This window comes from Mustelus asterias, chromosome 24, assembly GCF_964213995.1.
Source record: "Mustelus asterias chromosome 24, sMusAst1.hap1.1, whole genome shotgun sequence".
Classification (NCBI taxonomy): Eukaryota; Metazoa; Chordata; class Chondrichthyes; order Carcharhiniformes; family Triakidae; genus Mustelus; species Mustelus asterias.
In genome coordinates, this window is record NC_135824.1 from 51,487,107 (window position 1) to 51,510,459 (window position 23,353).

At 50.0% G+C, this 23,353-nt stretch overlaps 1 protein-coding gene across 3 annotated transcripts in view; it reads left to right on the forward strand.

Moving 5' to 3' along the window:
• The window catches only part of LOC144511382 (N-acetyllactosaminide beta-1,3-N-acetylglucosaminyltransferase 2-like), a 29,761-nt gene extending 6,704 nt beyond the window's left edge, over nt 1–23,057 (forward strand). For all 3 annotated transcript variants that reach the window (XM_078241686.1, XM_078241684.1, XM_078241685.1), the window contains exons 2-3: nt 15,270–15,383; nt 19,960–23,057. In XM_078241686.1, the coding sequence (XP_078097812.1) occupies nt 19,974–21,197 (1,224 nt within the window). In that variant the 5' untranslated portion in view covers nt 15,270–15,383; nt 19,960–19,973 and the 3' untranslated portion in view covers nt 21,198–23,057. The remainder of the gene's footprint in view (nt 1–15,269; nt 15,384–19,959) is intronic.
• The last annotated feature ends 296 nt before the right edge of the window (nt 23,058–23,353 follow it).

Consider the following 23,353-nt stretch of genomic DNA (forward strand, 5'->3'; position numbering starts at 1 on the left):
CCCCCTCGTTTTCTCTCTCTCACCTCCATCGCCCTCGCTCTCTCACCCCCCTCGCTCTCTCACCCCCCTCTCTCTCTCACCCCCCCTCGCGCTTCTCTCTCTCTCACCCCCCTCGCGCTCTCTCTCTCTCTTTCTCACCCCCTGCTCTCTCACCCCCCTCGCGCTCTCTCTCTCTCTCTCACCCCCTTCGCGCTCTCTCTCTCACCCCCCCTTGCGCTCTCTCTCTCTCTCACCCCCCCCTCTCTCTCTCTCTCTCACCCTCCCCTCTCTCTCTCACACCCCCCTCTCTCTCTCTCACCCCCCCTCTCTCTCTCACACCCCCCTCTCTCTCTCACACCCCCCTCTCTCTCTCTCACCACCCCTCTTTCTCTCTCACCCCCCCCCTCTCTCACCCCCCTCTCTCTCTCTCACCCCCCTCTCTCTCTCTCTCTCTCAGCCCCCTCTCTCTCTCACCCCCTCTCTCTCTCTCACCCCCTCTCTCTCTCTCACCCCTCTCTCTCTCTCACCCCTCTCTCTCTCTCACCCCCTCTCCCCTCTCACCCCCCTCTCTCCCTCTCACCCCCCTCTCTCTCTCTCACCCCCCTCTCTCTCTCTCGCCCCCCTCTCTCTCTCTCACCCCCCTCTCTCTCTCTCACCCCCCTCTCTCTCTCTCACCCCCCCTCTCTCTCTCTCTCACCCCCCCTCTCTCTCTCTCACCCCCCCCTCTCTCTCTCTCACCCCCCCTCTCTCTCTCTCACCCCCCTCTCTCTCTCTCTCACCCCCCCTCTCTCTCTCTCACCCCCCTCTCTCTCTCTCTCACCCCCCCTCTCTCTCTCTCACCCCCCCCTCTCTCTCTCTCACCCCCCCCTCTCTCTCTCACCCCCCCTCTCTCTCTCTCACCCCCCCTCTCTCTCTCTCACCCTCTCTCTCTCTCACCCCCTCTCTCTCTCTCACCCCCCCTCTCTCTCTCTCACCCCCCCCTCTCTCTCTCTCACCCCCCTCTCTCTCTCTCACCCCCCCTCTCTCTCTCTCACCCCCTCTCTCTCTCTCACCCCTCTCTCTCTCTCACCCCCCCTCGCTCTCACCCCCCTCCCTCTCTCTCTTTCTTACCCTCCCCCCTCCTTCTCTCTCTCACCTCCCCCCTCCCTCTCTCTCTCACCCTCCCCCCTCCCTCTCTCTCTCACCCGCCCTCCTCCCCCTCTCTCACGCCCTCCCCCCCCCCTCTCTCTCTCACACACCCTCCCCTCCCCCCTCCCTCTTTCTCACACACCCTCCTCTCCCCCTCCCCTTCCCCTCTCCAGCACCAGCTCGGTGCTGAGCGGAACAGATGTCTGTAGGTTGAGGTTGGGGGGGGGCCTTTTTTTTTGGGAGGGGGGTTGGGGAGTTATCTGAGCATTCAGTGTTTCACCACAGGGTGTTATTGGGCAGATACTAACCTCATGCACGAGAGAATTATATTGAAATTGGGAACAACCGCTTGCATTTATATCACGCCTCTTTTCAGCAAACAAAATGACCTGAGATGCTTCTCCCCTCAGTCAAAAAATTGGAACCCGAAAGCAAGGGCAGCCCAGAGGGTGGATCGAGCAAGTGGCTGTCAGAGAAGTTTGCGAGGCAGGGGAAGTTTAGACAGGGAATTACTGATGGCCAATAATTGATGGCAGTTGCCAGCGATTGGGCCACACAGGAGTGGGCAGAATGTCCAGGGATAATGGTGGGCAGGTCCAGCTCACATCCCTGGGAGAGGACCCGTGCTTTCCCTGGATGCTGCCAATTCAGCTCCTAGATTCACTAACCCTGAGGAATTTTTTGACTTGATTTATTATTGTCACATGTATTGGGATAAAGTGAAAAGTATTGTTTCTTGCGCGCTATACAGATAAAGCATACCATTCATAGAGTACAGAGGGGAGAAGGAAAGGAGAGGGTGCAGAAATGTAGTGTTACAGTCATAGCTAGGGTGTAGAGAAAGATCAGTTTAATATAAGGTAGGCCCATTCAAAAGTCTAATGGGAGCAGGGAAGATTTGTTTGGTACGCGATCTCAGACTTTGTATCTTTTTCCCGATGGAAGAATCATAGAATCCCTACAGTGCGGAAGGAGGCTATTCAGCCCATCGAGTCCGCACCGACAACAATCCTATCACGGCACGGTGGCACAGTGGTTAGCACGGCTGCCTCACAGCGCCAGGGACCCGGGTTCGATTCCTGGCTTGGGTCACTGTCTGTGTGGAGTCTGCACGTTCTCCCCGTGTCTGCGTGGGTTTCCTCCGGGTGCTCCGGTTTCCTCCCACAGTCCGAAAAACGTGCTGGTTAGGGTGCGTTGGCCCCGAACAGGCGCCGGAGTGTGGCGACTGGGGGGAATTTCACAGTAACTTCATCGCAGTGTTAATGTAAGCCTTGCTTGTGACTAATAAACAAACTTTATCCCCCGTAACCCCATGTATTTGCCTTGCTAATCCCCCTGACACTCAGGGACAATTTAGCATGGCCAAATCAACCTAACCTGCACACCTTTGGAAGGTGGAAGAGAGAATGTCCGGGGTGTGTGGGGTCCTTAATTATGCTGGATGCTTTTCCGAGGCAGCGGGAAGTGTAGACAATGGATGGGAGGCTGGTTTGCGTGATGGATTGGGCTACATTCACGACCCTTTGTAGTTCCTTGCGGTCTTGGGCAGAGCAGGAGCCATACCAAGCTGTGATACAACCAGAAAGAATGCTTTCTATGGTGCATCTGTAAAAGTTGCTGAGAGTCATAGCAGACATACCAAATTTCCTTAGTCTTCTGAGAAAGTAGAGGCGCTGGTGGGCTTTCTTAATTATAGCGTCGGTGTGGGGGCCATGATGTGAAGATACCGGCATTGCACAAGGGGTGGGCACAGTAAGAATGCTTTCTTTGATGCATCTGTAAAAGTTGGTGAGAGTCGTAGCGGATGTGCCGAATTTCAGGATGCGGTGAGCTTGACCCCCAGGGGGAGGGGAGGGGTGGGGGGGGGAGAACGGGGTCAGATCTGTGAGAGGTGTGCGTCTGCTAGGGTCACCGTTTCGTCTGGTTGGCGCGTGTAACCAGGGGTCAGGAGTGGTGGACCTCGTTTGACACTCCCTCTCCCAACAGTCCAAAAACTGGGAGTTTCTCTTTCTGCCTAATTAATTTTGTCACCATGGCAACAGGCCTAAGTGGAGAGGATTTCCGTGCGCACAGCAAGTATTAGACAGCCCTGGGTTTGTTGTGGCAAAGTTGTGAGTACTCCTCTTGTTATTGACAGTTTTAAGGCGTATCTGGAATGTATTTGGGACAGAGTTTCGGTGCGATAATGCAGAGCCACTCAGGAATTTGGCTGTACTGATTCAGTGACAGTTAGAACATCGGAAACATGTGCTTATGAAGCCAAGTAATATATTAAAAATATCCCTCAGCACGATACACCAAAGCAGTCAGGGGAATAAATGGCGCAGAGCTTCATAAAATATCGCGACTGGTGACTCGAAGCTTTGTCAAAGTCATAGGATAAGTTTAAGTTTATTTATCAGCGTCACAAGTAGGCTTACATTAACACTGCAATGAAGTTACTGTGAAAATCCCTTAGTTGCCACACTCCAGTAGTGGAGAAGGAGAATTTAGCACCTAACCAGCACGTCTTTCGGACTGTGGGAGGAAACCGGAGCACCCGGAGGAAACCCACGCAGACACGGGGGAGAACGTGCAGACTCCGCACAGACAGTGACCCGAGCCGGGAATCGAACCCGGGTCCCTGGCGCTGTGAGGCAGCAGTGCTAACCCACTGTGCTGTAGAAAGCTGGAATTGGAGGAATGGCGGGAGCGTTGTGGGGTTGGAGGAGATCCCGGAGATAGGGAGGGCTGGAGGGATCTTGGACATGCTGAGGGGTGAGCATTTTAAAATAGGGGACGTCGCCAGGTCGGGGGTCAGTGTGGGCCAGTGAACACAGGAGTGGCGGCTGTATGGGGCTTGGCACTAGTTAGGAATTCGGGGGAAGAGTTCGAGTACATTCCGAAGGATACAGAGTATCTTGCGAATAGTGATCATAATGTGGTTGAAATTGAGTTGAGAGGGAGAGAGGAGAGTTGTAACTCCAAATGTTTCGATTTAAAGTGAGGTAAACTTTGAAGGGTGGGCTGCCTTGTGGCGCACTGAGGTTAGCGTCCCTGCCTCTGAGCCAGAAGCTCCGGGTTCGAGTCCCACCCAGGACTTTCTGAAACACAGAATCCCTACAGTGCAGAAGGAGGCCATTCAGCCCATCGAGCCTGCACCAACAACAATCCCACCCAGGCCCTATTCTTTTAACCCTATGTATTTACCCTCATTCCCCAGACACTAAGGGACAATTTATCATGGCCAATCCACCTAACCTACACACCATTGGACACGAAGGGGCAATTTAGCTTGGCCAATCTCCCTAACCTACACATCTTTGGACACCAAGGGGTAATTTAGCATGGCCAATCCACCTAACCTACACATCTTTGGACACCAAGGGGCAATTTAGCATGGCCAATCCACCTAACCTACACATCATTGGACACTAAGTGGCAATTTAGCATGGCCAATCCACCTAACCTACACATCTTTGGACACTAAGGAGCAATTTAGCATGTCCAATCCACCAAACCTACACATCTTTGGACAGTAAGGGGCAATTTAGCATAGCCAATCCACCTAACCTACACATCTTTGGACACTAAGGAGCAATTTAGCATAGCCAATCCACCTAACCTGCACATCTTTGGACACTAAGTGGCAATTTAGCATGGCCAATCCACCTAACCTACACATCATTGGATACCAAGTGGCAATTAGCATGGCCAATCCACCTAATCTACACATCTTTGGACACTAAGTGGCAATTTAGCATGGCCAATCCACCTAACCTGCACATCTTTGGACAGTAAGGGGCAATTTAGCATGGCCAATCCACCTAACCTACACATCATTGGATACCAAGTGGCAATTAGCATGGCCAATCCACCTAATCTACACATCTTTGGACACTAAGTGGCAATTTAGCACGGCCAATCCACCTAACCTACACATCTTTGGACACTAAGGAGCAATTTAGCATGGCCAATCCACCTAACCTACACTCTTTTGGATTGTGGGACGAAACCGGAGCACCCGGAGGAACAGGGAGAGGTGTGCATCTGCTAGGGTCACCATTTTGTCTGGTTGGCACATGTAACCAGGGGTCAGGAGTGGTGGACCTCACGCAGACAGAGGGCAAATGTGCAAATTCCACACAGTGACCCGAGGCCGGAATGGGACCTGGGTCCCTGGCGCTGTGAGGCAGCAGTGCTAACCGCTGTGCCACGTGGTCAAGGTTCATAATGTGGCCAAACAGGTTGAGTGTCAACCTGCAAATCCTTCCAAGTATGCCAATGGTTGGCAGTAAGAGTGGGAGAGACTCCTCGTCGGACATGTTTGGTGTGGAGAGGCGCCCCTCAAGCTATGAGCTCCCTGGTGACAAACTAGTGACCTGTTCCGGGAATTACTAGCCATGGAGACGGACAAAAGCCTGTTGTAGTGCACCACTAGATGCGGGAAGGGAATTGGAACTGGAAACCATGAGGAAATGAGAAGTGAATGGAACACAATTCGACCAGGATGACCTGTTGATCTGTAACCCTCCAAAGCAAGTGCTGAAAACAAAACCAACAACTTTTATTCAAATACCCTGGATTTTTGTATAATCAAATGTCACCAGGTGCTATACAGGAGATTAGAAAACAAAATTTGACACTGAGTCATTAAGAAATATTATGCCCAGTTACAAAAGAGATTAATTTAGGAGATTAAAGATTTAATAGGTGGGGGAAGCAAAGTAGGGAGAAAGTGCTTTCGAGTGGGAATTCCAGAGTCTATAATTCTTGGGAGGGTTTAGTAGGCAGTAAAAAAAGCATGATTACCTCTGAAAGGCAATGGCTGTACTCAGTGGGTTAGTAAGCATTGTCAAAAACTGAGGTAATGGACTACCCTGGACCAAAAGAAAAGCTTTAGACAAATACGAGGGCCCGTAGTTCCCACACTGGGCAAGAGTAACCAGAAGATAGATTCAGAAAGAATGACCTTGATGGTGAGGGAATCCAGAGGGCGGCACGGTAGCACAGTGGTTAGCACTGCTGCTTCACAGCTCCAGGGTTCCGGGTTCGATTCCCGGCTCGGGTCACTGTCTGTGTGGAGTTTGCACATTCTCCTCGTGTCTGCGTGGGTTTCCTCCGGGTGCTCCGGTTTCCTCCCACAGTCCAAAGATGTGCGGGTTAGGTGGATTGGCCAGGTTAAAATAAATTGCCCCTTAGAGTCCTGGGATGCGTAGGTTAGAGGGATTAGCGGGTACAATATGTGGGGGTAGGGCCTGGGTGGGATTGTGGTCGGTGCAGACTCGATGGGCCGAATGGCCTCCTTCTGCACTGTAGGGTTTCTATGATTTCTATGAGAACTAGAGGTCATCGTTTGAGGATAAGAGGGGTAACCTTTTAGAACTGAGGTGAGGAGAACTTCTTCACCCAGAGTGGTGGAATTCACTGCCGCAGAAAGTAGTTGAGGCCAAAACATTGTGTGATTTCAAGAAGGAATTAGATATAGCTCTTGGGGCTAAAGGGATCAGGGGGAAGGGGGTGGATCAGGTTATTGAATTTGATGATCAGCCATGGTCAAAATGAATGGTGGAGTAGTCTCAAAGGGCGGCACGGTTGGCACAGTGGTTAGCACTGCTGCCTCACAGCGCCAGGGACCCGGGTTCGATTCCCGGCTTGGGTCACTGTCTGTGCGGAGTCTGCACTTTCTCCCCGTGTCTGCGTAGCTTTCCTCCGGGTGCTCCGGTTTCCTCCGTTGGAAAGACGTGCGGGTTAGGTGCATTGGCCATGCTAAATTCTCCCTCGGTATACCCGAACAGGTGCCGGAGTGTGACGAATAGGCGATGTTCACAGTAACTTCATTGCAGTGTTAATGTAAGCCTACTTGTGACACTAATAAAAATAATAAACTTTGAATGGCCTACTTCTAGTTTCTGTGTTTCTAAGCCATTTAAGGATAAGCAGGAAGTATGAAATGTAGAAGCGAATATAAAAAAACATTAGGGGCTCAAAAATGAACAGTAAAGGTTTTTATGAATATATGAAGAGACAGAGTAGTAAAGCAAAATTTGGGGTGATTAAAGATGGACCAGATGACCAGGGCAAGTCCGCAAGAAACTACAAAAGGTCGTGTATGTAGCCCAATCCATCATGCAAACCAGCCTCCCATCCATTGACTCTGTCTACAACTTCCCACTGCCTCGGCAAAGCAGCCAGCATAATCAAGGACCCCACGCACCCCGGACATTCTCTCTTCCACCTTCTTCCATTGGGAAAAAGATACAAAAGTCTGAGGTCACGTACCAACCGACTCAAGAACAGCTTCTTCCCTGCTGCTGTCAGACTTTTGAATGGACTTACCTCACATTCAGTTGATCTTTCTCTACACCCTAGCTATGACTGTAACACCACATTCTGCACTCTCTCCTCCCCTTCTCTATGAATGGTATGCTCTGTCTGTATAGCGCGCAAGAAATAATGCTTTTCACTGTATACTAATACATGTGGCAATAATAAATTGAATCAAATCAAAATTAGGTTGGATAATACAATGGCAAATTGGTTAAATGAGCACCTTTTATATTGGTTTTTCACAGTGGGGAAAGGGGATTAAATGAAACCGGGACAAGGAACTTTGACGATTTAGTCATGAGTAGGAACTTTGTGGGTTAGATCTAAAAAAGGGCAATGGTGAAAATAATGGGACTGAAGACAGACTTATCTCTATGCCTTCAACATCTATGATGTGGAGATGCCGGCGTTGGACTGGGGTAAACACAGTAAGAAGTTTAACACCAGGTTAACGTCCAACAGGTTTATTTGGTTGCAAATGCCACTAGCTTTCGGACCGCTGCCCCTTCGTCAGGTGGAGTGGAGATCTGCTCTCAAACATTGAATTTGTATGCCCTGTTAGTGAGCAGATCTCCCACTCCACCTGACGAAGGAGCAGCGCTCCGAAAGCTAGTGGTCTTTGCTACCAAATAAACCTGTTGGACTTTAACCTGGTGTTGTGAGACTTCTTACTGTGTTCAATACCTACTCCAGGATATTGAAAGAAATGGGTGAGAAAATTGAAGACGTGTAGGCTGTATTTTTTCGAAGATCTCCAGATCCAGATATTGGGCCATTTTCTTTTAAGAAGCATGGGTGAGAGAACATAGATCTGTCAATTCACCTCAATCTTGGAGAAGTAATTGGTATCGATTATCAGGGGGAAAAGTGAGTGTGTGAGTAGGTGTGAGCTGACCAGTGGGATTCTGCATGGATTTATGAAGGAAAAATCAAATCTGACTAATTTAGTTGAACTTTTAGAGGAGGTAACTAGCATGTTATGTGGGTTTCCTCCAGTTTCCTACCACGGTCCAAAGATGTGCAGGTTAGGGGGATTGGCCATGCTAAATTGCCCCTTGGTGTCCAAAGATGTGCAGGTTAGGTGGTTTGGCCATGCTAAATTGCCCCTTATCGTCCAAAGATGTGTCGGTTAGGTGGATTTGCCAAGCTAAATTGCCCCTTGGTGTCCAAACATGTGCAGGTTAGGTGGATTTGCCAAGCTAAATTGCCCCTTGGTGTCCAAAGATGTGCAGGTTAGGTGGATTGCCATGCTAAATGCACGAGGATACAAATTCCGCACAGTGACCCGAGGCCGGAATGGGACCTGGGTCCCTGGCACTGTGAGGCAGCAGTGCTAACCGCTGTGCCATGTGGTCAAGGTTCATAATGCAGCCAAACAGGTTGAGTGTCAACCTGCAAATCCTTCCAAGTATGCCAATGGTGAGTCGCTGTAGACTTTCAGCTCTGTAGAGATTCTATGGTTCTACGAATAGAGAGGGAAGTGCCTGTTTTTAAACTTCCTGGAAGGATTTGATGAGGATTATCAAAGACTGTGTGCATGAACGAATGTATATGGAACTAGAGGTAACTATATGGCAAGGGCTGGCATTTGCTTGGGAGATAAGAGGAAGGGAGTAGGGTCCAAGCCAATGTTTGGTGATTGGTATGACGTGGAATTGTGATATTGCTGAGAGGTCTGTACAGAGGCCTCAAAAATTCTCCATATTTATTCATGATCTGGTATTCACTCTATTTTGTCATGCAAGTTTGCCGAATGCACTGGGAGTTGGCGAGTCGGTGGTGTAGATGGTTACATACAAGGTGACCAAAGGGACACGGCCAGATTAAATGGGTGTGCAAGACTATGGCTGATGCAGTTCAGTGGAGAAGTGTTAGGTAATCCGCCTGGGATCCGGGAACGAGACAGTGGAATGTTTTCTTAATGGTTGGGATTGCACAGAAGCAAAGAGTTTGGATATGTGTCACGAACACCATGCTGATATTACCTGCGAGAGTGTCCCAGCTTGAAACACAGATTCGTGGTGATGTATGGTGTGTTTGGAATATTGTGCAGAGTCATGTAAACCGCAGTAAGGAACCAGCCCAGTCATTGCATAAACAACTATTAAAGAAAATTTATTAACTTAAAATGAAAATACACAATGAAAAAGACAATACTCTAAATTTCTCTCGAATTTAGACAGTTAATCATAGAATCCCTACAGTGCAGAAGAGGCCATTCGGCCCTTCGAGACTGCAGTGAGTCTCTTGTCCAGACCCTCACCCCTGCCCTATCCCCGTAACCCCACACATTTCCCAAGGCCAATCCACCTAAACTACACTTCTTTGGACACTAAGGGGCAATTTAGCATGGCTAATCCACCTAACCTACATATCTTTGGACACTAAGGGGCTATTTAGCATGGCCAATCCACCTGACCTGTACATCTTTGGACACTAAGGGGCAATTTAGCATGGCCAATCCACCTAACCTACACTTCTTTGGACACTAAGGGGCAATTTAGCATGACCAATCCACCTAACCTACACTTCTTTGGACACTAAGGGACAATTCAGCATGGCCAATCCACCTAACCTGCACTTTTTTGGAGTGTGGGAGGAAACCGGAGCACCCGGAGGAATCCCACGCAGACACGGGGAGAATGTGCAGACTGTGCACAGACAGTGACCCAAGCCGGGAATTGAACCCAGGTCCCTGGCGCTGTGAGGCAGCAGTGTTAACCACTGTGCACCAGGCCGCTCCGAAGCAAAGTTATTAGGGATATGGACCAAAGGCTGGTATCTGGGGGCCACAGACCAGCCATGATCTGAAGAATCAGCCCGAGGGGCTGAATGGCCTCTCCCGGTTCCTTTGTTCCTCTGGGTGTTGTGCTGGGAGTGTCTGCTTGGTCTGTGTTTGTGTTCAGGTCTGGCACTTGGCTCCGTGACCTTCTGACCCGAGGACAGCCAAGTAACCTTACTGATGGTTTCATTATGGTGTTAAAAAGAATTCTGACCATTAAGACTGTTGGGACAATGGGTGGTGTCCGAGCAGAAATAAAATCATAGAATCCCGACAGCGCCGATGGAGGCCATTCAGCCCATCGAGTCCGCATCGACTCTCTGACAGAGTATTTTACCCACCTCCTGTCCTTTTCCCATACATTCACCATGGCCAATCCCTTTAACCTGCACATCTTTGGAGACCAAGTGGCAATTAAGCATGGCCAATCCACCTAACCGACACATCTTTGGACACTAAGGGGCAATTTAGCACGGCCAATCCTTTTAATCTGCACATCTTTGGTCTGTGGGAGGAAACCGGAGCACCCGGAGGAAACCCATGCAGACACGGGGAAAACGTACAGACTCCACACAGACAGTGACCGAAGCCGGGAATCGAACCCGGGTCCTTGGTGCTGTGAGGCAGCAGTGCTAACCCACTGTGCCACAGGAAGGAGTTCAGAATTTTAGCTGCTTCGGCTTAACTCTTGGTAGTTTGTCTTTCTGGGTAGCTGAACAGAGAATCCACGGTCCTTCCTTAACGCTGGCGGGGAGGTATTTGCAGAATACACAGCTCTTCAAGTCACAGTGAGAGGCCCCAGTGGCACCAGGTGGGCAATCAGTTATCGAGTCGGAAAGACAAATATGCCCCCATCGCCCAGTTTACCCACCACCCGACCACAGACTGAACTGGAGCAGCTAAATTAACCCTGGCTCTCTGAGCAAGTCACAGATGCAGTTCCTGGAATTTCGCAGTCAGTCACTCACTTCCTGTCTACCCAAAGCTTCATCGGCCAGACCATAAGGGGGGAACGTGAGGGAACGCTCTCCCACTTGCCTGGGCAAGTGTTGCCATAGAATCGTAGAATTCCCTACAGTGCAGAAGGAGGCCATTCGGCCCATCGGGTCTGCACCGACCACAATCCCTCCCAGGCCCTATTCCCGTAACCCCACATATTTACCCTGCTAATCCCCCTGACACTTGGGGCAATTTAGCATGGTCAATCAGCCTAACCTGCACATCTTTGGATCGTGGGAGGAAAGCAGAGCACCTGGAGGAAATCCACACAGACACGGGGTTTCCACACAGACAGCGACCCGAGGCTGGAATTGAACCCGGGTCCTTGGCGCTGTGAGGCAGCAGTGCTAACCACTGTGCCACCGATATAATGTTGCTACAACAGTCAAGGAAGCTCAACGTTACTCAGGGCAAAGCTGTCTGCTTGATTGGCACCCCGTCTGCCAGGGTAATCGCTTGCTCCCTCCATTATCGCTTTGTGAAGGTTCTAGGCCATCCTCCCGAACGGCATTCTGGGTCACCTTCATCACACGCACCGTGGTGAATTAAAAAGACAGCCCACCACCACCACCTGGTCACCACACTATCGGAAGCTTTGGGGAGAATGCAAAGAAGGTTCACCAGGATGTTGCCTGGTCTCGAGGGCGTTGGCGATGAGGAGAGGTTGAATAAACTAGGATTATTTTCACTGGAAAGACAGAGGTTGAGGGGGAGACCTGTCGGAGGTCTACAAAATGATGAGGGGCATAAACAGAGGTCTTTTCCCCAGGGTGGAAGTGTTAATTACAAGGGGGCACAGATTCAAGGTGAGGGGGGGGGAAAGTTTAAGGGAGATGTGCGGGGGAAGTTTTTCACAGAGTGGTGGGTGCCTGGAACGCGCTGCCAGAGGAGGTGGAAGCAGACACATTAGCAACATTTAAGAGGCATCTGGCTGGGTACATGAATAGAGGGATATGGCCTGAGTAAGAGCAGAAGTTAGTTTAGTTAGGGCATCATGATCGGCACAGGCTTGGAGGGCTGAAGGGCCTGTTCCTGTGCTGTACTGTTCTTTGTTCTTCTTGAGGGAAAGCAGAGGGGGCAACAAATGCAACACCTACACATCCCCGGGACAGATCTCACAGGCAAGGAGGAGCACAATTCTGACAAAGATATAGGGGCGGCATGGTGGTTAGCACTGCTGCCTCACAGCGCCAGGGACCCAGGTTCGATTCCCGGATCGCGTCACTGTCTGTGTGGAGTCTGCACATTCTCCCCGTGTCTGCGTGGGTTTCCTCCGGGTGCTCCGGTTTCCTCCCACAGTCCGAAAGACGTGCTGTATAGGTGGATTGGCCGTGCTCAATTCTCCCTCAGTGTTACCCGAACAGGCGCTGGAGTGTGGTGACTAGGGGATTATCACAGTAACTTCATTGCAGCGTTAATGTAAGCCTACTTGTGATAATTATAAATAAATAAACTGAATATATTCAGCACAATGATGAGACAGAGGGAGCTTTACTCTGTATCTAACCCCGTGCTGTACCTGTCCTGGGAGTGTTTGATGGGGACAGTGTAGAGGGAGCTTTACTCTGTATCTAACCCCATGCTGTACCTGTCCTGGGAGTGTTTGATGGGAACAGTGTGGAGCGAGCTTTACTCTGTATCTAACCCCATGCTGTACCTGTCCTGGGAGTGTTTGATGGGGACAGTGTAGAGGGAGCTTTACTCTGTATCTAACCCCGTGCTGTACCTGTCCTGGGAGTGTTTGATGGGGACAGTGTAGAGGGAGCTTTACTCTGTATCTAACCCCGTGCTGTACCTGTCCTGGGAGTGTTTGATGGGAACAGTGTGGAGCGAGCTTTACTCTGTATCTAACCCCGTGCTGTACCTGTCCTGGGAGTGTTTGATGGGGGACAGTGTAGAGGGAGCTTTACTCTGTGTCTAAGCCCGTGCTGTACCTGTCCTGGGAGTGTTTGATGGGGACAGTGTAGAGGGAGCTTTACTCTGTATCTCACCCCGTGCTGTACCTGTCCTGGGAGTGTTTGATGGGGGACAGTGTAGATGGAGCTTTACTCTGTATCTGACACTGTGCTGTACCTGTCCTGGGAGTGTTTGATGGGGGACAGTGTTAAGGGAGCTTTACTCTGTATCTAACCCTGTGCTGTAGGACAGGGTTAAATGATGGGGACAGTGTAGAGTATAAAAGTTGGGGTCTGATGTTGCGGTTGTATAGAACGTTGGTTCGGCCGCATTTGGAATACTGCGCCCAGTTCTGGTCGCCACACTACCAGAAGGACATGGAGGCTTTAGAGAGAGTGCAGAGGAGGTTTACCAGGATGTTGCCTGGTATGGAAGGGCTTAGTTATGAGGAGAGATTGGGTAAACTGGGGTTGTTCTCACTGGAAAGATGCAGGATGAGGGGTGACCTAATAGAGGTGTATAAAATTATGAAAGGCATAGATAGGGTGAACGCTGGGAAGTTTTTCCCCAGGTCGGTGGTGACGTTCACGAGGGGTCATAGGTTCAAGGTGAGGGGGGGGAGGTTTAACACGGATATCAGAAGGACGTATTTTACGCAGAGGGTGGTGGGGGCCTGGAATGCGCTGCCGGGCAAGGTGGTGGAGGCGGACACACTGGGAACGTTTAAGACTTATCTAGATAGCCACATGAACGGAGTGGGAATGGAGGGATACAAAAGAATGGTCTAGTTTGGACCAGGGAGCGGCACGGGCTTGGAAGGCCTTTGTTCTTTGTTCTAACCCTGTGCTGTACCTGTCCTGGGAGTGTTTGATGGGGGACAGTGTAGAGGGAGCTTTACTCTGTATCTAACCCCGTGCTGTACCTGTCCTGGGAGTGTTTGATGGGAACAGTATAGAGGGAGCTTTACTCTGTATCTAACCCTGTGCTGTACCTGTCCTGGGAGTGTTTGATGGGGACAGTGTAGAGGGAGCTTTACTCTGTATCTAACCCTGTGCTGTACCTGTCCTGGGAGTGTTTGATGGGGACAGTGTAGAGGGAGCTTTACTCTGTATCTAACCCTGTGCTGTACCTGTCCTGGGAGTGTTTGAGGGGGACAGTGTAGAGGGAGCATTACTCTGTATCTAATCCCGTGCTGTACCTGTCCTGGGAGTGTTTGATGGGGGACAGTGTAGAGGGAGCTTTACTCTGTATCTAACCCCGTGCTGTACCTGTCCTGGGAGTGTTTGATGGGGGACAGTGTCGAGGGAGCTTTACTCTGTATCTAACCCCGTGCTGTACCTGTCCTGGGAGTGTTTGATGGGGACAGTGTAGAGGGAGCTTTACTCTGTATCTAACCCCGTGCTGTACCTGTCCTGGGAGTGTTTGATGGGGGACAGTGTAGAGGGAGCTTTACTCTGTATCTAACCCGGTGCTGTACCTGTCCTGGGAGTGTTTGAGGGGGACAGTGTAGAGGGAGCTTTACTCTGTATCTAAATCCGTGCTGTACCTGTCCTGGGAGTGTTTGATGGGGGACAGTGTAGAGGGAGCTTTACTCTGTATCTAACCCCGTGCTGTACCTGTCCTGGGAGTGTTTGATGGGGGACAGTGTGGAGTGAGAAAGACGATTTGATGTTTCGAATTTGTTGAAAGAAGTTAAAATGGTGCGCTGGGCTTGGGGACTCCAGTGTTGTGGAGTATTCAGGGTCACATGAGCAGGGCAGTGATGGGGAACAGTGCAGCTCCTGTTGATTACATGGAACACACCCAACAGCACACAGAAACCAGCCGTCTAAATCCCACACATTTTTGCAAAACCGCAGTTCGCCTCAGCTAACCTTCCTGCGCTGGCCTCGACATAAAATATCAACTATTCAACTGCGGAGGGCGGAGTCTAACCTGGATCTGCACAGATCCTCATTCTGGATCGAGACTCTTTGCCTCCTCCACCACAGCCTCCCCAGTTCCTTTTTTCTCCTCTTTCCACTGCGGTGCTGCCCTTAAAGGGACAATGACTACATTCCCCCCACCCTGCCCCAACTGCCCACCCAAGGGATCCTGAGGCAAACTGTAGCATTATCTTTCTACATTCACTCTTTGCAACCTCTAACCCCCAGTTTCTTTTTCCTTTGTCCGTCAGCACGGCCTTAGCTCGGAATGGATTCTGTCGCTGTGATGTGCAGTGTGGCCACTAACCACAAAGGATTTGGACAACAGCCCCGTCTGTAACAAGACGGTGTACAGCATTGACAAGGTGAGCAAGTTGCCCAGATTCCTAGCAGTGACTCAGCTGGAGATTGGCCAACTGTGTGTATCGTGTCGGTGTCTTGTTTCGGAGCTGCAGTGAGATTCTGGCTTCAGTTCCCACGCAGGGAATTCCCTCGTCCCCCTCCGGTGTTCCGGTCAATATTTATCCCTCAATCGATATCCCACAGAAAAAAAACCCCTCCGTTATCTGGCTCCTTGTCACGTTGCTGTTTGTGGGAACTTGCTGTGCACAAAATGGCTGCCACCGTTCCTCCATGACAACAGTCACCACACTTCAAACAATGAATCATAGAATCTACAGTGCAGAAGCAGGCCATTCGGCCCATTGAGCCTGCACCAGCAACAACCCCACCCCAGCCCTATCCCGTAACCCATGTATTTACCCTGCTAATCCCCAAGGGGCAATTTAGCATGGCCAATCCACCTAACCTGCACATCTTTAGACACTAAGGGGCAATTAACACGGCTGTCGTAAACACCCACCTGGTTCACCAATGTCCTTTAAGGAAAAAGTTTTAAAAGTTTAATTATTAGTGTCACAAGTCGGCTTGCATTAACACTGCAATGAAGTTACTGTGAAAATTCTCTAGTCGCCACACTCCAGCACCTGTTTGGGTACACTGAGGGAGAATTTAGCATGGCCAATGCACCTAACCAGCACGTCTTTCGGACTGTGGGAGGAAACTGGAGCACCCGGAGGAAACCCACGCAGACACGGGGAGAACGTGCTGACAGTGACCCAAGTCCCAAGATAGGGAAACAGATCCTGGAGAGTTGCAATAATAGCAGAGTTGTTGTGATGGGAGACTTTAATTTCCCAAACATAGATTGGAATATCCCTAGGGTAAGGGAATTGGGTGGGGGGGGGAGTTTGTTAGGTGTGTTCAGGAGGGTTTCCTGACACAGCATGTGGACAAGCCTACAAGAGAAGAGACTGTACTTCATCTGATACTGACCAATGAACCTGGACAGGTGTCAGATCTCTCCGTGGGAGAGCATCTTGGGGATAGCGATCATAACTCTATCTCCTTTATGCTTGCATTGGAAAAAGAGAGGATCAGGCAAGCTAGGAAAGCGTTTATATGGAGTAAGGGGAAATATGAAGACATAAGGCAGCAAATTAGAGTAAATTGGAAGGAGGTATTCTTGGGGAAATGTACTGAAGAGAGGTGGCAGTTTTTCAAGGAATGTCTGTCGAGAGTTCTACAGGACAACGTTCCGAGCAGACAGGGAGGAGTTGGTAGGTTAAAGGAACCGTGGTGCACGAAAGCTGTGCGGGACCTAGTCGAGAAGAAAAGGAAAGCATACAAAAGGTTCAGAGAGCTTGGCGAAGATAGGGATCTAGATGAGTATACGGCTTGTGGGAAGGGACTAAAGAAGGAAATTAGGAGAGCCAGAAGGGGTCACGAGAAGGCCTTGGCAGGTAGGATTAAGGAGAACCCTAAGACGTTCTATGAATATGTGAAGAGCAAAAGGATGAGACGTGAAGGAATAGGGCCTATAAAAGGTGAAGGCGGGAAAATCTGTACGGAACCAGTAGAAATGGCAGAGGTGCTTAATGAGTATTTTGCCTCAGTTTTCACAGAGGAGAAGGACCTGGGTGGATGTACTGTGGGCTTGCGGTGGACTGAAAAGATTGAGTATGTGGACTTTAACAAAGAAGTTGTGCTGGAATCTTTGAATGGCATCAAGATAGATAAGTCGCTGGGTCCGGATGGGATGTACCCCAGGTTACTGTGGGAGGCGAGGGAAGAGATTGCAGAGCCTCTAGCGATGATCTTTGCGTCGTCGATGGAGATGGGGGAGGTGCCGGAGGATTGGAGGATTGCAGATGTGGTTCCTATTTTCAAGAAGGGGAATAGGGATAGCCCAGGAAATTACCGACCGTTGAGTCTAACCTCAGTGGTTGGTAAGCTGATGGAGAAGGTCCTGAGGGACAAGATTTATGAGCATTTAGAGAGGTTTAGTATGCTCAAGAATACTCAGCATGGCTTTGTCAAAGGCAGATCGTGCCTTACGAGCCTGGTGGAGTTCTTCAAAAATGTGACTAAACACATTGACGAAGGGAAAGTGGTAGATGTGGTTTATATGGATTTTAGCAAGGCGTTCGATAAGGTCCCCCATGCAATGTTTCTAGAAAAAGTGAGAGGGCATGGGATCCAGAACTGGCTTGCCCAATGGAGGCAGAGAGTGGGTATAGATGGGTCTTTTTCTAAATGGAGGTTGGTCACCAGTGGTGTGCCCAGGGATCTGTTCTGGGACCCTTGCTGTTTGTCATTTTCATAAATGACCTGGATGAGGAAGTGGAGGGATGGGTTGGTAAGTTTTCCGACGACACGAAGGTTGGTGGGGTTGTGGATAGTCTGGAGGGATGTCAGAAGTTACAGAGGGATATAGATAGGATGCAAGACTGGGCGGAGAAGTGGCAGATGGACTTCAACTCAGATAAATGCGTAGTGGTCCATTTTGGCAGGTTAAATGGGAGTACAATATAAAGAGAAAGACTCTTAGTACTGTAGAGGATCAGAAGGACCTTGGGGTCCGGGTCCATAGGACTCTAAAATCGGCCCCGCAGGTGGAGGAGGTGGTTAAGAAGGCGTATGTTGTGCTGGCCTTTATCAATCGAGGGATTGAGTTTAGGAGTCCGGGGATAATGATGCAGCTATATAAGACCCTTGTCAGACCCCACTTGGAGTACTGTGCTCAGTTCTGGTCGCCTCATTACAGGAAGGATGTGGAAAAGATTGAAAGGGTGCAGAGGAGATTTACAAGGATGTTGCCTGGATTGATTGGCATGCCTTATGAGGATAGGCTGAGGGAGCTCGGTCTTTTCTCCTTGGAGAGACGTAGGATGAGAGGAGACCTAATAGAGGTGTATAAGATGTTGAGAGGCATAGATCGGGTGGACTCTCAGAGGTTTTTCCCCAGGGTGGAAATGGCTGCTACGAGAGGACACAGGTTTAAGGTGCTGGGGGGTAGGTACCGTGGAGATGTTAGAGGGAAGTTTTTCACACAGAGGGTGGTGGGCGAGTGGAATCGGCTGCCATCAGTGGTGGTGGAGGCAAACTCAATAGGGTCTTTTAAGAGACTCCTGGATGAGTACATGGGACTTAATAGGATGGAGGGTTATAGGTAGGCCTAAAAGGTAGGGATGTGTTCGGCACAACTTGTGGGGCCGAAGGGCCTGTTTTGTGCTGTAGTTTTTCTATGTTTCTAAGCCGGGTCTCTGGCGCTGTAACTAGGTCATCACCTCCCCTTAATTCTAAATATTCTCAATATATTCAATTTTTGGATACCTAAGGGATTTTCAGAATAAGGAAAGCAGTCAGGAAGGTTGAGCTGAGGTGAAGGATGGACCTTGTTCTCCTGGAATAGTGCTGCAGGAGCCACTCCCCTGTTAACTTTTCCTTATACTTCTGTTACACACTTTTAACCATGATATCCAGTGACGCGGGAACTCCCTTTAAACCCAGTGAGCATTTACCATCAGCAACCTTCAAAACGAGAACTGGTCACAGATCTGCAGCCGATTAAACCACCCTCACCCTTCCCGCCTCTCCCCTCCCTGCTCCCCAGTGCATGCGGTTAATTTGGCGCACTTTTCATATCCCGAACACAATGCGGGCTTTGTGTATTTCTGCAGTGTGATCAGTGCATGACACACGCTTAATGCTTCCTGATCTGTTGCTGTGCCAAATGTCTGGACGGATATTCTTTAAGATCAGTGTTAGCGAACGCTAAGGCTTCACGATTCCTGCTCAAGTTCACATCTTTGTCCCTCAGTGTTGACAGTCCCACGAGAGCGCGAACCCCCCCCCCCCCCGTTATCTAGTAATCCCAGGAGAAGATGGGGAGGGAGAGGGGAGGTCAGGAGCCTATTCCGAGATGGCCCTCGGTGCGGGCTGATGTGTGAAGACCAAGCCTTAAAAATAGAAGAGGCAGTCACAGAGATTTATATTTAATCTTAACACCAGTCCACTGTTTGTGCACAGTGGGTTAGCGCTGCTGCCTCACAGCGCCAGGGACCCGGGTTCGATTCCCGGCTTGGGTCACTGTCTGCGTGGAGTTTGCACATTCTCCCCGTGTCTGCGTGGGTTTCCTCTGGGTGCTCCGGTTTCCTCCCACAGTCCGAAAGATATGTAGGGTAGGTGGATTGGCCATGCAAAATTCCCCCTTAGTGTCCAAAGATGTGCAGGTTAGGTAAGAGGTGAATTATTCACCGCAGAACTCCCAACATCTGACTCAACTTGTTGCCAAATTTAGTCTGAAAACCCTTGTGCTTTACCACCTCAAACGTGCTTTATAAGTTCAGACCATTGTTGTACTGGTTGATGATGATCCCATTCTTCCACACTCCAAAGATGTGCAGGTTAGGTGGATTGGCTATGCTAAATTGCCCCTTAGGGTCAGGGGGACTAGCTAGGGTAAATGCATGGGATTACAGAGAGAGGGCCTGGGTGGGTTTGTGGTCTGTGCAGACTTGATGGGCTGAATGGCCTCCTTCTGCACTGTAGGATTCTATGAGAATCTGGTTTTAATGCTTTCTCATTTTCCCGCTTTAGGCTACAGAGAGGAAATGCGATTCTCCAAGTTACAGGCCGCTGTGTTGGTTCTGTTGGGTCTTGGAATGTTCCATATCCTTCTGAGCTGGCACTCCAAGGAAATGATGCGTGTTCCTGCGCAGAGAGCGTACAATGTCAGCTCCAGCCCGAATGTTACAAGCATCTCCTGGCCAGCCAACCAGAGCAGGATCTCTCTGATCAACATCTCCTCCAATTTCAAGAACTTTATCCCCGTCAAGAACAGCTTCTGGAACCACCGGCAGCACCAGATGTTCCAGCTGCTGGACCACCTTCTTCTCAATGGCAGCTCCCTGTACAGTCCCTCCCGCAACTGCACAGTGGCCAAGATGGAGGCGGAGGTCATCGACGCCTATTCGTACTCCGAGTCGCATGGGGACTTCCTGCGTTACATGAACTGCAAGGACTACCCGCAGCGGATCGACCACCCGGACAAGTGTGATGGCGGGATCACCTTACTCCTCGTCATTAAGTCTGTGGCGGCCAACTTTGAGAGGAGGCAGGCCATTCGCGAGACCTGGGGCAAGGAGAGGACTCTGGAGGGCACTCAGATCCGCACTATCTTCCTCCTGGGCTCGGCGTCTAGTGCAGGTCGGGGGCCTGACCTGTGGAGGCTACTGGACTTTGAGGACCAGTTGCATGGGGACCTCCTCCAGTGGGAGTTCAAAGACACACTGTTCAACCTCACCCTGAAGGACTACCTGTTCCTCAAGTGGGCCACAGTCCACTGCTCGCACGTCCAGTACGTCTTCAAGGGGGACGACGATGTGTTCCTCAACACTCCTGTGCTGGTGAAGTACCTGAAGTCGCTGGATGCTAACCAAACCGGCAAACTCTACGTCGGACAGACCATCGTAAATGCTAGCCCGCTACGAGACAAGAAAAGCAAATACAGCATCCCCATGTCCTTCTACGATGGTGCCTACCCAGCGTACGCTGGAGGTGGAGGCTTCCTGTACTCTGGCGGCCTGATCAGATCACTCTTCGTTGTCTCTCACTACATCCCATTCTTCCCCATTGATGATGTCTTCACTGGCATGTGCTTTAGTGCGCTGGGGATCAGCTCACTGCATCACCCGGGCTTCCAGACCTTTGACATCGAGGCCAAACATCGGGACAACCCCTGCGCCCACACTGGGCTCATCCTGGTTCACCAGCGCAGTCCCCAACAAACCACCCGACTCTGGCGAGCTCTGAACAGTCCAGACCTCAAGTGCTAGAGGTTTTCCTCCACCTCCCTGCTAAAGGGCGGATCCAGCTGCCCCCCACCCCCAGCCCCTCAAAATAAATCTGATTATTAAGTGGTTTTCAGCAAGATCTTTGCCGATCCCCTCTTTGTTTCCCGAAGAATTGGAACTGCGGGTTCCCTAGAAAGGGAATTCCCCCAGAAGGGTCTGAACAGTCACAGGTTTTGAAAGACTTGGTCGCTGAGGTTTAAGACCTAAAGGACATACCAGTGAGGTACAGTAAAGCTTGAGCAGTAGCGAGATGACGGGATGTGAACATTAAGGTTGCAGTTCTGCTGAAAGATCATCGTTCTGTATTCTGTTCACAGTTGCTGCTTGCCCTGCTGAGTATCTCCTGTGTTTTCTGCTGTTCATTACAGGAAGGATGTGGAAAAGATTGAAAGGGTACAGAGGAGATTTACAAGGATGTTGCCTGGATTGAGTGGCATGCCTTATGAGGATAGGCTGAGGGAGCTCGGTCTTTTCTCCTTGGAGAGACGTAGGATGAGAGGCGGCCTAATAGAGGTATAAAAGATGTTGAGAGACATAGATCGGGTGGACTCTCAGAGGCTTTTTCCCAGAGTGGAAATGGCTGCTACGAGAGGACACAGGTTTAAGGTGCTGGGGGGTAGGTACAGGGGAAATGTTAGGGGGAAGATTTTCACACAGAGGGTGGTGGGCGAGTGGAATCGGCTGCTGTCAGTGGTGGTGGAGGCGAACTCAATAGGGTCTTTTAAGAGACTCCTGGATGAGGACATGGGACTTAATAGGATGGAGGGTTATAGGTAGGTCTAAAAGGTAGGGATATGTTCGGCACAACTTGTGGGGCCGAAGGGCCTGTTTTGTGCTATAGTTTTTCTATGTTTCTAATTAGAGGCGTAGGTTTGGTGATGGTTACAGGGTATATATATGTCAGGGAACGCTCAGAAACAGAGCATGCGCTAGAAAGACAGGGACGGCAGACATCACACGGACCGCAACCATTCAAGAAGGTGCCTCGCCACCACCTTCTCAAGGGTTGGGCAATAAATACTGACCTTGTCAACGATGCTCAAATCCTAAGAACGATGAAAAAAACCCTCAACTTTGGCCAGACAGAGTTTGATATCCCCTGGGTGCTGTGCACGTGGCCAGTTGTACTGGGTCAGACAAAAACTAGAACACTTTCTCAGGTGTGACCATAGAATCCCGACAGGGCAGGAGGAGGCCATTTTGGCCCATTAAGTCCGCACGGACTCTTCGAAAGAGCATCTTATCCAGGCTCCCTTCCCCCAACCCTGCACATTTACCATGGCTAATCCAACCTACGCATCTTTGGACACTAAAGGGCAATTTAGCACGGCCAATCCACCCAACCTGCACATTTTTGGACTGTGGGAGGAAACCGGTGCACCCAGAGGAAACCCATGCAGACACGGGGAGAAGGTGCAAACTCCGCACAAACAGTGGCCCAAGGCTGGAATTGAACCCGGGTCCCCGGCTCTGTGTGGCAGCAATGCTAACCCAATGTGCCACTCGTTGCTAAATATTTCCACCTCTCTTCCTGGCACTCCGTCAGGACCACTGTACTAGAGAGAGCGCAAAGACCATAGCCCTGCACTCCCAACAAGTCAGAGGGATAAATAACGAGGGTTCCCGGGGATGGGGGCAATATACGGTCTGGATGGTCATCATCTGTCCAGTACGTGCTGGGGAAGGACACATAACACTAAGGAGTCATTAACAAAGGAGAGTTGTGAAGATCATGATCTGTAAAAAAAGAGCTTACTGAAGATTTTGTTTTTTTAAATAAGATTGTTGGTGTGAGATTTTGTTGATTAAATTAATTCTTTCACAAGAGTCTGTGTGTTTCATATCCATGATGTGGAGATGCCGGCGTTGGGCTGGGGTAAGTACAGTAAGAAGTCTCACAACACCAGGTTAAAGTCCAACAGGTTTATTTGGTAGCAAATACCATTGCTACCAAATACCATTGCTACCAAATAAACCTTGCTACCAAATAAACCTGTTGGACTTTTAACCTGGTGTTGTGAGACTTCTTGCTGTGTTTCATATCCAATCAGTTCTGTTTGTCTATATCTCACCTGAAAGTCAGCACCTGGTGAATTTATCCACATAATCATTCTTTCCATTCGAGGAGTTAGATAATG